Genomic DNA, 18996 nt, shown 5'->3' with positions numbered 1-18996 from the left:
TAAATGTATTTTTTTTTTGAAAATACACACCTTTTTAACGTGGCTTTATTATCTTAATTTATCTCGTTTCTTTTAACTAAGATTTCTAAAATGATTTTATTATAACTCTTGTTATATTTATTTCTTGTAATTTTCTCACTGGTCTAATGATTTTAATTACATCGTTGATTTTTTTTTATTGTGCCTTTTAATGGCTTTTGAGAATATCTTTTTGTGTTAGTATCATTTCTTTTTTTTTTTTTTATGAGGAAATTTGAAAGGACCATCGCCGAATGTATCTGTATGTCCGGTAGTCTTTGAATGCATCGTTCGGGCTGTTGTGTTTCTGATCAACCAATCAGAGTATAGAAAAAGGGGTCTTTCTCCGCCCCTTTCACTGATCCTCTGCGCATCTCCAAGCCTCGAGTCATTCTCTGCAATTAAAGGCTCGGCTTCGTCGTTTATCTCTGATATTTGCGTTCTATAACATTTTAAAATCGACACTACAACTAATAGTAGTAATAAATAAGACAAAGAGAGCTTTACTACTCTGCTTTTGATATACATTTCGTGAAATAGCCGAATTATATACACCTGCGACACAATCCAAACCGTCGTAGAGACTGCGCTGTTTTCCTTGCTTCTTTTTAATATCTTTATAGAAAAATTAACAAGCATGAAAACCAAATTTATCAACGGGGTATCGTCTTCCCCTTCTATGTCGCTGGGCCTTCTAGTGACTGAGAACGCCCTACATGTCCTGCCCGACACCCAGGAGGACTCTAAGGATCTGGTCCGCCCCGACCAGCCGGACCTAGAGACCCGACGCAAGGCTTATCTGTGGTGCAGGGAGTTTCTGCACGGAGCCTGGAAAAGACTGGCCGAGGAGGACTTCCAGATCACCATCATAAGGTTGCAATGCGTTAAGTCTGCATGTGTAATAGACATGTGATAGAGGTGCTTTGGTCAGCGTTTCTGTTCATCCATTGTGTGCAAAGATTAAATGTAACCAATAATAAGCGACAAGACAATGTTATGCTCCTCAAATAATTGAAAAAGTCTGAATGAATTTGCAAAGTGATTAATTCAGTAAAACTAATCACTGTAATATTTCTTTGTGCCTCCCAAATTACCTTTAAATGTCGTAAATGTAGCATTTGGGTTTTAGTTTTGCTGTATACCCCCATACGGATTGGCCAGGAACATATTTTATTTAGCAGTTATTTCTGTTTAAATATTTTTATTTGGACCTAAATTCAATATTCATGCCCTAATTGTCAGTTTTTGGTGCAAAAGTGGTGCAGACTTCAACATGTCTAATTATGTAAAACTGATCCACTGAATCTTGTTTTGTCAAAATTTTGCCATTAAATGTAATTATTGTAGTAAAATGTTTTAGTTTTGCTGTTTATTCGCATAGTGTTGAATAGCAGGTTTTGTTCAGGGACAGAATTGCTGTATGTTTGGCAGAAATTCTGGTGTAATTGTTTAATTTTAAGATAATACTAAAATGTATGCCCCATTTTTAAGCGCCAGATGTGAATTCTAGGTCATTCTTTGAAGGGTCATGTAGATGTAGACTTCAGGGTGTTCAACCTAAATTTAATCACTGTAATCCTTATTTAACCCCACTTTTGCAATTTGTCTTTAAAAGGGTTGAGTGGGATTGTTAGGAGAGAAACAGGTGTCTTTATATTCTGTAAAGATGTAGGTTAAAATGTTTGATTTGAATCTAAAACCAATGTTTATACCTCATTTAGGGGCTTAAGACATATTTTTATGTCAGTTTTCTGTTAAAATTGTTGCAGATGCAGACCTAAAGATGTCTAATTCAATTAAACTGACCACTGTAATCTTTATTTATGCCAGAAAATGACCTCTTAATATTATACTTGTAGTACCGGGTCATTGATGAAGACATGAAATTGTCTTGTTTGCTATTTATTCCCAAAGAATTTGCAATAAACCCGCTATTTTGCAAAGCATTTATTTATATTTTTAAATTGAAACTAAAATATGCCACATTTGCAGCCTCAGATGTCAACGTTTTCCAAAAATTGATGCAGATGATTTTTATTCCAGGAGTGATAGGTTTTGGAGAAAACCAGGAGTACTTCAGTTAACATTTTTAATTTGCACCTAATTTTAATATTTATGCTTCTTTCGGAAGTTTTAGATGTCAATCTTTAGCTGTGTTTGTACAAACATTGATAAAAATGTTCCTCGCTGTTTTGTCTAAAGCTCCAAAGAAGCCTTGACTTCCTCTGATAGAGTTGCAAATTCATATTTAAGCAGACAAATATTTTCAGTACTTCCTGGTGTAACGAGCGGCTGCTCTCCTTCCGACTTACACAGGAAATGTCTGTTTCTGTTCTGGATCTTATAAATAGATTCACTGCAGCTCGGGCCTAGGACTGTTTGAACTTGTAGCTTTAAACATGAGCATGAACTGCTCATAGGCCTCATAAAAGCCTGAAGAAAACACAAACCTGAAAACTAAGAAGCAGTCACACTCATTGCATGTCTGTTTGTCCTCCAGGGGTGGTCTGAGCAACAAGCTCTTTTTATGCAGTCTCCCCGACAGCCTGGACTCAGTCGGGGATGAGCCAAGGAGCGTCCTGCTGCGCCTCTATGGGGCCATCCTGCAGGTGGGAGTTGTTTCAATCTATCAACAATATGCTAAAAGTAGGCCAGACTTCTCACCAGGATGTAAAACTGATAAAGTAGCTCCCCATCAGTGTTATTTAGTCACAATTAACAGTAGAAATGTAGAATACATACCTAAATCCTCTTCAAAGTAAAACCATCTGACTGTTTGCCTTTATCTCAGAGATAACTTATGTAACAGGGGTCAGTGTGATTTGTCAGTGCCACCATCAAAGGTTGCTGTTGTGTGTGCGCCTGTAGCTAATATGCCAATGTTAGAGTATGCATGCATGTGTAGTAGTTATGCCTTCACGCGTGTATGTGTGTGTGCGTGTTAGCCATTGTTGTACGTAGTGATGTACCCCCATGGCTGTACATGCATGTGTTCTTTGCCGTAGGCTTCCCAAAGGAGCGTGCCTTGGGCACTCTTGTTCCCAGGTGAACCCACCAAAAAACACGGTACAGTATGAGATCTCTGAAATCTCAGCCTAATTTAAAGATGTAACACACACTCATGTAGCACAGCGCCAGGAAGACACAGAGTGGAGGGATATCAAAAAGCTGCAAGCTGTCTCTATTTTTCCTTCTCTAAATCCCTTCCTTGTGCTTTCTACTTGTGAAGATGTCAGTCTAATTTTTTTAAGTAGGGGACAGAACCAAGACCGCACATCAGCAGATCACTCATCTAAAAAAGAGCGACTGAGCGTCTTAATGCTCGTCATCTTTTGTGATTTATGGTCACTGGAAAAATAAAGCTTCTATGGAGTATGAATACAGTCGTGTGAAAAATAAAGTACAACTTATTCAGCAGGGTACGTTTTTGATGCAATAAACTGAACCAGTCTTTTTCCCTTTTTCCAAATAGATTATCTCAGATTTCACTCCACAATATTTGGTTTTACAGATGATCTCATTGTTAACATACCTACTGCAAGCTGCCCAGATTTGGTTTTAAATGTTTTTCACCAGGGCTGCACGACATTAGTGAAACATGAACTTGCAATATTCAGTATTTCAACACTGGGATTATTTGGCATTTACCCACATTTTGCTCACTCTGGTTTTTTTTTCAGTATCACAATGTCCCCACCACCCTGTAGCATCTTGGTCACTAAGATCTAGATCGATTGTGGGAATGAAAGACAGTGAAAGTCCTTCCAATTAGCTACTTTAGTTACTGGCAAACAGAATTTCAATATATTGCACCTGAAATATTATAGCCAACCAAATGTTGCATCCAAACAGTCCGTTGCAATTGCAATACTGCATACACTGAAATTACAAGGTTTATTTCAATTCAGTATTTTATGCAGCTCTATGTAGATTGTAGACTGATGGACTTCCCAGATTGAATGACAGAAACAGTTGCTCCTTAAAGGCCAAGGTGATAAAATTCGTCTTTTTATAAAGGTGGTCACTCTTGTTGGTGTCCCGGTCATCCGGTGTATTTAATAAGAAGTACCTGACTGATAATTAACCTCTTATATCCTATGAAAGTGCGCATTCTTTTTCACATGATTGTATTGACAGTGATGGAAACTTTCTTTTTCCCATGTCTGTATTCTTGCCTGATACCATTAAATACCTGGCTGTTAAGTCCAGAGTTTCACAATAACAGACTCATCCTGTAGCATGGATGTTGTGAGAAAACTCCTCCAAAGATTACTCCTCCAATGATTTCAGAAGATGATTGATAAAGGTTAATGGACTTTGAGACGTCAGAGTCACAGCATTGACTAATCACCTGCTGGTGGTTTGCAGTTTGTAGGAAAAAAAGCAAACACTGTTGCAATAAATAAAAGCAAGCGCTAAAACAAAGATGCAGGCTGCCTTTTAAAGCAATTTATACTCCAGAACACATTAACCACTGACTTAATGAGAACTGAAATAAGCTATTACCTTGAGACTGCGTAATTACTGATGGGTGTGTAAACAGTTTTTATTGCTCAGGATGTCTGAACGATCTGAACCGCTGCGTCCTTCACCAAGGTAACCGCAGCCTTCTCCGCTGCCCCTCAGAAGAGTTAGTGACGTCTAATCAAAGAGCTAATATGATTGAAGAAGTCAGATGCCCACTTTTATGTGCACAGCTAATAATGATTAAACCAACTCTAACTGCTTGGGAGACAGGGTTTCTCAGCAGTGAAGATATGCATCGCCAGATTATGACAAAGCTAAATTAATGTACAGTAAACATCTGGCAGCAGATTTTTCTCTCTCTGGATTTAGACTCAAAGAGGTTAGTGAAAGGAAGATGAGCTGTTTAATGCTTAAAAGTCTTAGTGTGTGTTTGAACTCATACTGTACTGTCTACTGCAGGGATGGTCAGGTTTTTGGTTGATGATGCTCCATGGTTGGTTTTGCCTTTATTCATGGATAGTTCTTTCCTTTTTCTCTTGTTGATAGATGTTCTGTAATAAAGGGGACTCCCGACAGTCAAACAAAGAGAATCACTTCCAAGTAAGTAACTGATGATGGTGCTGCCATACAGTTTGTTTCTCTGTCCTTGAGACGGTCCACAACACACATCCCATACTAGGATGTGCCAGCCTCCCCTTGGCGTATGAACACATCCCTAAACTGTTGTTTTATTCGTTTTGAATTTGCCTTTTTTTTTTGCTGAGGATCCGCATGTTCCTCTGCTCACATGACAAAGTCAAACATTTAGGAGGATTCACAGAATAATCAGTGGATTTTTTGTACTTCCATTAATGTATTCATATCCCTTTTATCATGTTACAATACAGACTTCAATGTATTTTATTAGGATTTTATGTGACTGATCAACACATAGTAACTCATAATTGTGAAGTGAAAGGAAATAGTAGAAGTCTTTTAAATTTGAAAAGTGTGGGGTGAACTTGTGTTTGGCCCCTTTATTCTATTAAAATGCAGAGCAAACAACTGCTTTCTGATGTTTCCTAATAGAGTCAGCTTGTGTGTTATTTCATCTCAGAACAAATACAGCTGTCCTGTGAAGGCCTCCGGGTTTTTTTAGAGGACAGTAATGAACAAACAGCATCATGAAGACCAAGGAACGCAGTAGACGGGTTAGGCAGAAAGTTCTGGAGTAGCTTAAAGGAGGATTAGATTCTAAAAGAACAAGATTTTTTACAATTTACAGAGTTCTGTTTAATCCATCACGGGAAGAGGGGAAGAGTATGGCACAACTGCAAACCTACTTAATAGGTCACGCAAGGAGAACATTCGTCAGAGAAGAAGCAAAGAGGTCCACACTAATGCTGAAGGAAGCCTGTCAGAAGTCCTGTTTGCAGTTTGCCACAAGCCATGGAGGGGATATACAAACATGTGGTGCTCCGGTCAGAGGACATCAAACGTGATCTATTTGGATGGTGCAAAAAAACTAACATTGCACGTAATCCCAAACATGAAAACTGGAGGTGGCCACATCATGCTTAGGGAAAGTTTTTCTTCTGCAGGAAAAATGAAGCTGGCTGGAGTTGTTAGGAAGACTGTTGGAGCTACAGGGGTTGGACAATGAAACTGAAACACCTGGTTTTAGACCACAATAATTTATTAGTATGGTGTAGGACCTCCTTTTGCGGACAATACAACTTCAATTTGTCTTGGGAATGACATATACAAGTCCTGCACAGTGGTCAGAGGGATTTTAAGCCATTCTTCTTGCAGGATAGTGGCCAGGTCACTACCGTGATACTGGTGGAGGAAAACGTTTCCTGACTCGCTCCTCCAAAACACCCCAAAGTGGCTCAATAATATTTAGATCTGGTGACTGTGCAGGCCATGGGAGATGTTCAACTTCACTTTCATGTTCATCAAACCAATCTTTCATCAGTCTTGCTGTGTGTATTGGTGCATTGTCATCCTGATACACGGCACCGCCTTCAGGATACAATGTTTGAACCATTGGATGCACATGGTCCTCAAGAATGGTTCGGTAGTCCTTGGCAGTGACACGCCCATCTAGCACAAGTATTGGGCCAAGGGAATGCCATGATATGGCAGCCCAAACCATCACTGATCCACCCCCATGCTTCACTCTGGGCATGCAACAGTCTGGGTGGAACGCTTCTTTGGGGCTTCTCCACACCGTAACTCTCCCAGATGTGGGGAAAACAGTAAAGGTGGACTCATCAGAGGACAATACATGTTTCACATTGTCCACAGCCCAAGATTTGCGCTCCTTGCACCATTGAAACCGACGTTTGGCATTGGCATGAGTGACCAAAGGTTTGGCTATAGTAGCCCGGCCGTGTATATTGACCCTGTGGAGCTCCCGACGGACAGTTCTGGTGGAAACAGGAGAGTTGAGGTGCACATTTAATTCTGCCGTGATTTGGGAAGCTGTGGTTTTCTGTTTTTTGGATACAATCCGGGTTAGCACCCGAACATCCCTTTCAGACAGCTTCCTCTTGCGTCCACAGTTAATCCTGTTGGATGTGGTTCGTCCTTCTTGGTGGTATGCTGACATTACCCTGGATACCGTGGCTCTTGATACATCACAAAGACTTGCTGTCTTGGTCACAAATGGGCCAGCAACGTGCACCAACAATTTCTACTCTTTTGAACTCTTGTATGCATTTCAATATTTTGAGCAAATCTGTGCTCTTACTCTGCTAACTGAACCTTCACACTCTGCTCTTACTGGTGCAATGTGCAATCAATGAAGACTGGCTACCAGGCTGGTCCAATTTAGCCACGAATCCTCCCACACTAAAATGACAGGTGTTTCAGTTTCATTGTCCAACCCCTGTACATACTGGGAAATATTGAAAGGAAACCAAGGCTGCAAAAGACTTGAGACTGGGGCGCAGGTTTAATTTCCAGTAGGATTTCCCCAACATACAGACAGCGCCACAATGAAATGGTTTAAATGAAAGTACATTTATGTGTTGGAATGGCCCAGTCAAAGTCGTCTCGTATCCGATATAGATGCCCGAGCCACCTCAACTGGCTCCTCCCAATGTGGAGGAGCAGCAGCTCTACTCCGAGCCCCTCCCGGATGGCGAGCTCCTCACCCTATCTCTAAGGGAGTGCCCGGCCTCCCTACGGAGGAAGCTCATTTCAGCTGCTTGTATCCGGGATCTCGTTCTTTCGGTCATGACCCAAAGTTCATGGCCATAGGTGAGGGTAGGAACGTGGACCGACCGGTAAATCGAGAGCTTCGCTTTTCGGCTCAGCTCTCTCTTCACCACAACGGACGGTCACAGTACCCCCATTACTACGGCAGCCGCACCGATCCGTCTGTCGATTTCCTGCTCCATTCTTCCCTCACTCGTGAACAAGACCCCGAGATACTTGTACTCCTCCACTTGACGCAGGAACTCCCCTCCAACCTGAAGAGGGCAAGCCACCCTTTTCCGTTGGAGGAGCTGATCTTCATCCCAGCCGCTTCACACTCGGCTGCAAACTGCCCCAGTGCATGCTGTAGGTCTTGGCTAGTGGAGGCCAGCAGGACCACGTCATCTGCAAAAAGAAGAGACAAAATCCACTGGTCCTCAAATTGGACTTCCTCCGGCCCTTGGCTGCACCTAGAAATCCTGTCAATAAAAGTTATGAACAGGACCGGTGACAAAGGGCAGCCCTGCCGGAGTTCAACGTGCACCGGGAACAGGTCCGACTCAGTGCCGGCAATGCCAACCAAACTCCTGCTCCATTTGTACAGAGACCGGATGGCCCCTAATAAAGGGCCCCCGATTCCATACTCCTGGAGCACCCCCCACAGGGCACCAAGAGGGACACAGTCGAATACTTTCTCCAGGTCCACAAAACACATGTGGACCGGTTGGGCAAACTCCCATGAATCCTCAAGTACCCTGTAGAGGGTATAGAGCTGGTCCAGTGTTCCACGGCCGGGACGAAAACCACATTGATCCTCCTGAAGCCAAGGTTCGACTATCGGCCTGACACTCCTCTTCAATAACCTGGCGTAGGCTTAACCAGGGAGGCTGTAGTTGGAACACACTCTTCGGTCACCCTTCTTATAAAGGGGGACCACCACCCCAGTCTGCCAGTACAGAGGCACTGTCCCCGACTGCCACGCAGTGTTGAAGAGGCGTGTCAACCATGAGAGCCCTACAACATCCAGAGACTTGAGATACTCAGGGGGGATCTCATCCACCCCCGAAGCCCTGCCACCGCGGAGCTTTTTAACCACCTCGGTGACTTCAGCCTGGGTGACGAAAGAGTCTAGCCCCGAGTCCCCTGCCTCTGTTTCCACCAGGGAATGCGTGATGGCAGGATTGAGGAGATCCTCAAAGTACTCCTTCCACCGCCTGATAATGTCCCAAGTCGAGGTCAGCAGCCTCTCACCCCCAGGCAATGTCCAGACCTCAAATTTAAAATCTCTGGCAAGGCATGAAAACTTTACAGAGGCTCCCCATCCAATCGGACTGACCTTTGGTAATTTTTGCAAAGAATAATAGGTTAAAAAAAATCTATCTAGATGTAGAGCTATAATTGTGGCAAACGATAACATTACAAAGTAATTCCTTCCACTTCACAGCTATGCACCTCCTTTGATGGTCTGTTACATAAATTCTTGCTTTACGTTACAAAATCCAAAACATTTCAAATCGTAGGAAAACCTTCGCAAAGCACTATAAGTTCACAATAGATTTACCCCCTGCCTGCCTCTCTAACCTCCTGGCACTGCATGACTCTTATTAATAAGGTTGAGAAATGTTTTGCTCCATCCTATTGTTTTTCCCTTTTCTCTTTTAACCCGTTAGTTCCTAAACAATGGAGTTATGTCTCGTTTCAAAGCACAAAACCACCATAACTTTTAAGATTTTTTTAAGATTTTAAAAACGCAGCGACAAAGTTTTAATTTGTCTAAACAAGAGCATCCATACAGCAAAACAGGATATTCTTTTCAAGCTTTTTGTCATTCAGTTTAAGACATTTATAAAGCTCGGTGCTTTGACTCTAAAGGTCCAAAAGTAAGGCAGCTTAACTTATGGTTGCAAGATAAAAGTCTGGGTTAGGATTTGGCAACTCATAATATCACAATAATAAGCAAAAGTGATTCATTCTTTTGGCCAACAAACCATATCTATTGTAAATCTTACTAGCTTTTTTGTCTTTTGCAAGAGACAGTTAGTAATTTGTTTAAGTGGTCTTGATCAATAGTTCTGAACCCTTTTTAAATATTTTTTTTATTTGGTTGCCTTTTACAAAGACCTCTCATACTAATACAGTTTCACAATTTTTTTCAATGCTTCTTAATCCTTGTTTTTTATTGGATCTGTCTTTTCTTTGCGATGTTGTTGTATAAACACAATCGAGTTCTTCTTGCACTTGCATTACCATATGCGTTGATAAGGAGGGTTTTATGGTTCTTATTCTGATTTCTGTTCAGTCCTTGTTATTGGATATAGGATGTTGTGCAGTATCACAAGTCTTTAGCTGATAGCTCTTTGGAAGTCATCTCGTTGTTGCTAAAATCTGAACTAAAAACAGTTTTATTTTTGGCAATTTTTTTACGAAATTAATCTAAAGAAATGGGAACGAATAATGTCTGTGACATTTGGGTTTTACCCCTTACATTTCATAGGAGCCATTTTCTGCCTGAGTGATTCATAGGTTGGGGATAAGCTGCTTAACAAGCAAAAAAAAATGCCTTTGAAAATTGTCATGTAGTGAACAATTAATCAAACAGTAGCAGTTAAAATCAAAAAGAAAATTGAAACATCTATTGACATCTTAAGAGAATATTTACCAAGAGATCTTTATTTACATGTTAAAAAATATTGGTAACCCAAGACTTTTTGTTTTGCTCTATTGTAGGCCATTTTCTTTTAAATAGGTAATTTTACATGATTTGCATTTGGTTTTCCATGTCACTGTAATTAACTTGAAAGGCTGCAACTCATGACTGTTCCAATATATGTGATCTGATCTGGGAGACTCATTTGTATTTTTAAAACTTTGAAAGTCAAGATTTGGAAAGAATTTGTGATGCAACTTTTTGCATGCAGATTTTTAGTTTTGACAAGCTTGTATAGAAAAGACTCCAGCCGACTACATAATGACTGTCTGAACCCTGAGTTTTGAACGTTCTTCTCTAAGAAGTAGACAGGAAGCTAAAATGCGGATATGCACAGTTGTGATGGGGGATTTAGTAAGTGATGTTGTTTATACATTAAACAAACCTCATCATCAGCATGGTTCAGGGTTAGCTAATGAACACACACAAGCAACACTAAACTCTTAGTAAAAGCAACATTTACAACCGGATCTTCTCTGCATGCAGCCTCCAAACCTCAGATCCACTGACCTGGAAAGTGCTCAGGCTTACAACACATCATGTGATAGTGACCTTCGAGCCACATGCTGGAAATCTAAACCAATGACTCTGGTTCATGTGGTCATGCTGAGGTCATCAGTCAGTTAGCTATCATTACCACGCTTTCCTTATAGATTAGTGCTCTTCCTCAGTGGCTTCCTTTGGTTTTAATCTAGGCTAATGCAAAACTGACCCTGTCTCAGTTACTAAGTCCAGCTTTCCAAACAGTGCTGTCTAGTCAAGGTAGATCTGATCTGGATTAGAGTGACATGGAATAAATGCCTCAGGAGACGTCACTGCAGAAGATTAGCCTCTGTCATTCATTCTTAGAACCCACTGGGTAAAGACACAGTGACATTGTGCTAATGATAGTAAACAAAATAAACTCATCACTGCTAAATTATGCAGAAATATTGCCCTTATTAATACTGCAGGCATATGTTTGATTGCACAATGCTCATAAAATATACTGTTTACTGATTTCCTGCAATTAGAGCTAAAAACAACTTACTTCCTGCAAATAGTTAACTTAACAGGCTGTAACGTTTGATTTGTTTGACATACAGCAAAGAGTAACATGTGCATGACAAAACAGAGATTATTATTATTATTATTATTATTATTAGCTGATCAGATATTTTCATGGTATACAGCCTATTTCATCTAAATTTATACCGATGCACAGTCTCTAGTGTTTTAGCTATTTTAATCAGAATGTAGGTTGTGCAGTCAGTTTCACCTTCATTTTAAAGCATCCAGGTTAGTGAATCCTCATCAGCACAGATAGATCATCTGCTGAGTGTTGTATGAGATTAATTAATGTTATTACTGGCTCAATGCCGCGATATTTAAAGTGCATCGATTTTGTAATAGTGACACTCATCTGTGTTATGCATGGCATGTGGAAGCGGCAGTGCTCAAATCAGCTTGTGAATGATAAAGGGTCCACATCTGACCCTGTAGCATGCACAAGCTGATTGAGCCGGACCTGGGCTTTGCTTCCTATGGCACCTTGTCTTCCTGCAGAAATATTGGCCGACAGATACTGTGATTGGGCTGTAACAAATATAGTACATTATAGGTCAAAGAAAGCAAATTGTGTGTGTTTCCGTTTTCATATGATTGCTTGAAATTAAAGGGTTGCAATATTTCCAGAGCAGAGGAAAACCTTGCTGCGAAGCAACTATGAAATAGGTTTAAGCTTCACTTATTTTGGTCGAGTTTGGATAAAAGAAGGCTCACATTTCAATTATTTGCTTTTGCCGCATTTTAGATATGATCAACACATTTATTGTGACAGAGTAAGAGACCTGACAGCACTGTGAAAATTATTGAAGTACCACAGTTCTTGAAGTTGGTGATATGAGTTCTTGCAATCTTAAACTTCTTGGACATTTCATTCTTTGTCTGGTTGGGGATCCATTGTCAACGGACACCGACCAACAGGCTGAATGCTACATCGGCATGAAAAGTGTAACATCACGACTCCTGGAACATATTATTGCAACAATTAACACTCATCATATTCCTAGTAGTCTTTTGTGATATGAATATTGTGCACACTAGCATTGCAATAACAGTATAGTTGCAGTGTGTTGTGCAGCCTAATTTCAAGCTTCCCAGTCGTGGTTCAAGACCTAAAACACTTTGACTGGTTAAACCTGAATTGAGCTGCTTAGAGATTCTTTAAAACACAATTTATGATTTTTTTCTGTTTGATCAAGCAGAAAATGACGATGTGAAAGATTTTGTTTTGTTTGATTTTTTTTTCAGGCACTACAATCTAAGGTAGTATAGTATTCCCATCCAGCCCTAATACTGTATAAAATACTAACCCTGTTTTCCTCAACTATTAGTGTGTTGTTAGAGTATCCCATTTTATTTTAAAAAGTTTGGTTGTATGAACTGAACACATTTTTCATGGAAAAAAATAAAATATAAGATCAACCCAAGCAGAAAAAATGGAAGTTGTTGATTTGAGCATCTTAAATTTATTTTATTTAGTTTTTTTGTTGTTGTTTTGTTTTAGATTTACAGGTCAACATTTGTCAATTATTACAGAAAATAAAAGAGATTATTATTTGTATATGTGAACTGCTGTTGTGGGTGAATAGATAGTGTTATGAAACTAAGTATTAATTTTAATCCTTATCGGTGTTTTGATTACTTTTAACGAATGAGTAAAAGGAATGTGTCACCGTATTCCTGCTCAGTTCGGACACATTTGACCGTATGAACTTCATTAATACCACCCTCTGTATTGGCTTATTTACACACATAGCAGGGGGGAGATAAGCATCGAGGTCAGAGCAGCAGCTGTCAGCAGTTCTCAATGCACCTGCAACATCTCTCCAAGGCCAGCCGCGAAATACCTCAGAATAAAGAAGCAGCACTGAAACGTGACCAGAGTAACAACTGGCAATGAAATACTGAGCAGGAACAGAGCCTGCATCAGATCCAGTCTGGTGTTGAAAATGACATGAGTGGGACACAAGCAGAGGATGCCAGCTTCACAACAGGAAGCGTGTGTTTCCGGTCTAGCTTTAGGAAACAGTGGGTGAAAGGTCGTCGCTAGAAATCGTGAAATTGTGTTGCTTCTGAACCACAAAAAACCTTTGTGGCCTTAACCCGTTCATTGCTAACTTTTCATTGGATGAAGTGAGAGTAAAACAAATCAAACAAACAACTGAATAGTATGCTGACATTTAAAATAGGCTTGGCAGGCTGACTTTGCAGCCTCCTAAAGTCCGAATGGTCCAGTGGATATCCACAAAATTAAAGGTCCTAGTCGTCAACTTCAGCATAAGCTTCTGTAATTCTTTATGTAAAAGGATTAGATCAAGCTGGTTTTAAATAAACTCTTTGGGTGGTCATAGATCAGTCTTCAGAAGAAAAGGAGATGAGTAATCTCAGTTTGTCCCATTTTAAGTTAAACTCTGCTCACACAGGGGGAAATACTTGTATATATGGTTGTTTACAGGGATTTTGTAATTCTTAGACATATTTAATTTTGCTTATGTTTTAAAGGGACATTGAATTACTTTTTTGTCTTTATTTTTATGCCTTCTACCTAAAGTAGAATGAGTTCAAATTAAATAAAGGTGTTCCCACCATCAGAATCTTTCTCTCATTTCAAATCTTGCAGAAACATGTAATACCAGAATGCTGGTAAAAAATAACAGCAAATACCAGATTTAGTTTCTGTTAAAATGAATTCATGTACAGAGGTCGTTCCTAGTGCTTTAGATGTTCCCTGTCAGCTGGTTTGTCATCTGGCAGATGATTATGGTAATGTGCATAATTCACGTTGGAGATTTGAGAGTGGGGCTTATGTAACCACAGAGGTTATTCTTTAGAGCAGAGTGAGCTGGAGAATGATCTGTTCTTCATGAACATTCAGTCATTTAAGAGGTTTTTACTGTGCCCTGGGATTTCAGCAGGGATACTTTTTAAAACATTACTCAAACAGGGAAATTCATTATTCCCAGAATGATGTAGGTCTATAGAGGCTAGCTTGCAATCTCAGGATGTGAGGTTTTGGCTTAGTTATAAACTATGAAAATGCCACCTATCACTCATCTGTTCATTGTCTTCCATTAGATGGTGTAGTCATGCTTGCAGTTATTTCAGTCATGAACTCATCTAGCTCTATATTCTGTTAATTAATCAATCTTCTCTCAACTTCTGCATCTCTGAAAGAAACATTATCTAGCACTACCATCCCTGGACATGAAAACCTAGTCTCAGTCTGATAACCTTTATTAGACTCCTGGGAGATTTTGATTTAAAATCTTTTTCATTCTATCAAGATGTTTGTTTCTAAAAGACAAGACAGGCATCACTCACAAGTATTAATATAAAAATAGCTTTTTTAGGCACTTGTGGCCTTTTTTTTTTTTCAAAAGTGAGTTGACAGGAAATAGGGTGAAGAGACGGGGAAGACATGCAGTAAACATCAACGGGCCGGGCCTCGAACCCGTGACAGCCTGCGTTGAGGGCTAAGGCCTCCATACATGGGTCGCAGTCTTTCCTACTGTACCACTGTCGTGCCCTTTTATTTCCATTTTAATAAAAATGACATATCAAAAATTATGTACATCAATCTCAATAATTATTGGAATTATCTTTATTGGCATCAGATCAATTAAACCCTTCCTATAATAGTTAAACAGCTTTTTTCATGTTTCCACTGGTAGATGTTTTATGTACATATTTTACTTAGCAACTGATTCAGCACAGAATGACACTGTGGACGCTGCTATTTATTTGTTTTACATTTAAGGGTTCATACTTTTTTCCTTCCAGTGTTAAAACTGAGTAGTTCATCAACCATGTGTATGCCTGCTGTTTTAAAACAGATTTTTTTTGAACATTCATCTTTTTCGGCCTAAACTTTTTCCATATTGGAAACAAAAATCCAAGCAACCTCTGAGGAGTTCATCTAGTGCTCAGTTTCTGTTTTGGTGTTTCAGAATAGTATTGTTTTTCATCGTAGTTCGGGTCCAAACATCTCAGAGGTCACAAAGTGAGCACTCTGTTCTCCTTGAGCTGGTTTCCTGCTGGACGTTCTATGTAAAACACTTTCCCCTTTTCTTATGTGCCAAAGATCACAACTCCTAGAGTTAAACGTTTGCAGCTATTTATGTCACAATCATCCGAGTTCCTGTTGAAATATCAACATGTAATGTTTTGTTTTATTTAACCTCTGGAGGCTTCAGTAAAGAGAGATCTCGAATGATTTCTAGCAATTTAATACTTACCATTAAAAAGTTGTGAAACTGATATTAAAATAAGAGTTAAATAGAAAAACATTCCCTTCACTGGTTTCTTCAGGTCTCAGATTGTCACAGGAGGTTAAAGCTTATAAATCGTCTTCATGTTTTAGAACAGAAACACAGAAGTCTGAGTGACTTGCATACCTGAACTCAGGATTGTGCAAAAGGTTTTAACCACAGTTTATTTCTCTAAACCTTGCCTCCAGGTTTCTTGTAGTGTTTTAAAATGGTATTGATAACAAGATTTTTCATTGTTTCGTTTGACTGCTTTGTCACTTATTCTTTAACAAGTGTTTTTACCAAACAATGACAACATATTGTCCACTATGTGCAAAAACCTGAAGAACAGTTGATCAAGAGCACTTTGAAAGATTTTAAGAAACTCTTTAAGAAACTTTCAGGCAACATGTTATGGAATGAGGGATGATTCTGGACTTTTGCACAGTACAATATCTGGAATTAGAATTAACTTGAGGCTTGCTTAGTCATCTTATTCCAGGAAATACAATTATAAACTTTAAAAATATGAGCTGAGTTCTCCCACGAGACACATCCACCGATAACTTTCGAACCTCTACTTGTTCAGTTTTTGCTCATTTAAAATCTTTCAATGAGGTCCAGCCTATTAGGTAATCTGCCCGCGTCTCTACACAATAGATCTGAGGTGCAATGAGCCATTAAAAACGTCAACATTGACCTTTAATCTGTCATCTGCTCATGTTGGAATGAGAGTGGCTTTTTCATTAAACTTGAGCTCCTGCTGGACTCTTGGTTGTGTCAGCGTGGGACTTTTGTGCCTCTGTCTGTTTGACTGTCCTGCTTAAACAGCTTCAACAGTGACTACTTCTCCAAGACTGCCAAGTCCTGCTGGAAGGTTTAATGTACCTCTTATCTTCCCCTCTCCGCTCTGGCAGGCAAACCTAACAGACACTAACACAACGTTTTTCTCTCATTCAGAGTCACCCATCCATCTTACCTACTCCCCAACTTGCTCTAAGACCTTTCTCAGACATCCCTTTCACCCTGGGAATGTTTTGGCATTTTCACATATCAAGCCGCAAATCCTGGTCTTTAAAGTAAATCTTAAACTGTGCGCAAAAAAATCAGCTTCTCTCGATGTCATTAGCTGCACATTAATGCAAAAATCTGAATCTTGAAGACCCTAAAGGTAATTGTATAAAAGAATCCGTTGTTAACAAACAAAGTTACGTTTCTTTTAGAGGGCATGAAATCCGTGTCTCAGTTTGCAACTATGGGGGGGCTGATATGAAATTTTAAGGGTATAGTAACTGATTAAAATCCTGGTTAAAATACAACGCTTTCATTTAATTTGGATAAAATAATGTAAAATAAAAATGTATAACATGATCTGATTGGGTATATTTGGAAATGCCATTCCTGCAAAAACAATAATAAATTAAATATAACTGTTATGATATTGGTATTTATAACCTTTATCTATTGTTCTTTTCATACATTTAGTTTAGCCAAATGATAAATAATAAACGCCCAGTAAATTTAGAAGTAGTTTTCAGCTGCTCATTGCGCAGAATAATATGCCATCTTGCCATCCTGCCCTTGTAGAGCAACACTGGAAGTATTGCTATAAATATTACACGAGGTTATCTGCTTAAGTAGCCAGGCCGCATTGAGTTGCTTAACAGCATTACCTTTATTTCCCACAAAACCAGAAACAGCAAGTGAAATTTTCTTTTAGGATTTAAAAAAAGTGGTATCTCAGAATTGCGTCTAAATAGAAATCAGAAGAGTTTTCATCTTTTGTGCACAGCAAAAATAAAAAAAGAAACTCAGTTATAAATGAGCTGACATAAGTAGGAATCACTCTAGCTTAATAAATTTTAGATTCTATGAATAGAAAAAATATTCACATCTTATTCTGTTCTTATTTACAGAACTGCAAAATATAAATGTTATTGTGAGCCTTTCCAAGACTAAAAATTTGCTGTTGTGTGTTGCAGGGAGCAGAGGCCATGGTTCTGGAGAGCGTGATGTTCGCCATCCTGGCTGAGAGGGAGCTGGGACCAAAACTTTACGGCATTTTCCCTCAGGGACGCCTGGAGCAGTATGTCCCCGTAAGTCAGCATGCTTTACAGTTTTTGCACATGATTTTGTTTACATGTTGTTACAACTCCATAAACAGCAAGGAAGTTGTCTGGCTCAGGGTTTAACACACGAAAAACAATTAGCCACTGAATAGTTAATGTCAGTAGAAAAACAAGCCTTTCCAAGACCAAACAGTGAATAAAACAAACCTTCTCACTATGAAATAAAGAACAGCTCTATCTAGAAGAAAACAAAAAAAGGTACAATGGCTGAGCTCCCTGTTTATCCACAAAACAGTAGAAAAGGGGGTGGAACAAAAATAGCAGAGAACCCCTACCTGCTTCCACTGTGAAAGAAAACACTTGCCTTATAGATTTACACATTTACTCACAGAAAAATCACAAGTTGCTTGGTGTGACTTCAGGCAACTTCAGGAGACTAACGCTGAGTGGCTGTAGTTGGGCCATTCCTTGTCTGACGCGCTCGTCAAGAAAAAAGTATCCACTGAGGTCGAAAGTAAATGCCTTTTAATTACGCTATTAAGGAAAAACAAACAACTTAGAATAACGTGTACAAATAATATGACTTAACGAACACAAATCACAAAGATCTCGATTGTTAGCGGTCAACAAAAAATACAGCGGCCCACACACCCCCTCTCCTCACTCCTCTCTGCCACACAGGCAGGTGGGTTAATATGCCCAATCACCTGAACTCTGCCCATCTCCAGTTGACCCACACATTAACAAACAAACAGCAACAAAAAAACAACAATTCCATATCCAAACAATGAAACATCTTACAAACCAGCCCAATTTCATTTATGGCTCCTACACAAAGGAAGAGAAACAGCTCTCTCATAAGGAGAGCTTCTAGAGGTCAGTGACCATAACCTTGACTGTGGGTATTAATCATTCAGTTATTCCTGTTGAATTCAATTCAATTCAAAAATACTTTATTAATCCCAAAGGGAAATTAAATGTTGTTGTAGCTCATTATGAAGATGCTACCCTTTTGTCAGCACAAAACAAATAATAAGAAACAAATGATCAGTTTTAAGTCTGGCTAAGAATTGAGTTATGCTCAATCTTAATTGATGAAGGTGTGTCTGTTAGCAGTGCATCTCTCATTATGTATTCAAAACATCATTTATGGTGTTTTTACCTGCAGCAAATTTCACCAGTTTGGTTTATGAGTCTGTTGTGAGCACAGAGGACATAGTAAGCTATTTTAATTTTCTTAAAAATATACTATTTGAAGTTT

General features: G+C 39.3%; 1 protein-coding gene across 5 annotated transcripts in view; it reads left to right on the top strand.

The window, feature by feature from the left end:
- The first annotated feature begins 373 nt into the window (after positions 1-373).
- Positions 374-18996, top strand: part of chka (choline kinase alpha) — a 32833-nt gene continuing 14210 nt past the window's right edge. For 3 of the 5 annotated variants that reach the window (XM_047388348.1, XM_047388372.1, XM_047388363.1), the window contains exons 1-4: positions 374-891; positions 2519-2627; positions 5032-5085; positions 17649-17762. In XM_047388348.1, coding sequence (XP_047244304.1) covers positions 656-891; positions 2519-2627; positions 5032-5085; positions 17649-17762 — 513 coding nt within the window. In that variant the 5' untranslated portion in view covers positions 374-655. Of the gene's footprint in view, positions 892-2518; positions 2628-3023; positions 3085-5031; positions 5086-17648; positions 17763-18996 lie in introns of all 5 variants that reach the window. The other 2 variants (XM_047388378.1, XM_047388354.1) reach the window with 2 other exon arrangements.

The sequence above is a fragment of the Girardinichthys multiradiatus genome, chromosome 2 (genome assembly GCF_021462225.1).
Source record: "Girardinichthys multiradiatus isolate DD_20200921_A chromosome 2, DD_fGirMul_XY1, whole genome shotgun sequence".
Classification (NCBI taxonomy): domain Eukaryota; kingdom Metazoa; phylum Chordata; class Actinopteri; order Cyprinodontiformes; family Goodeidae; genus Girardinichthys; species Girardinichthys multiradiatus.
This window is presented reverse-complemented; position numbering and strand designations above follow the sequence as displayed.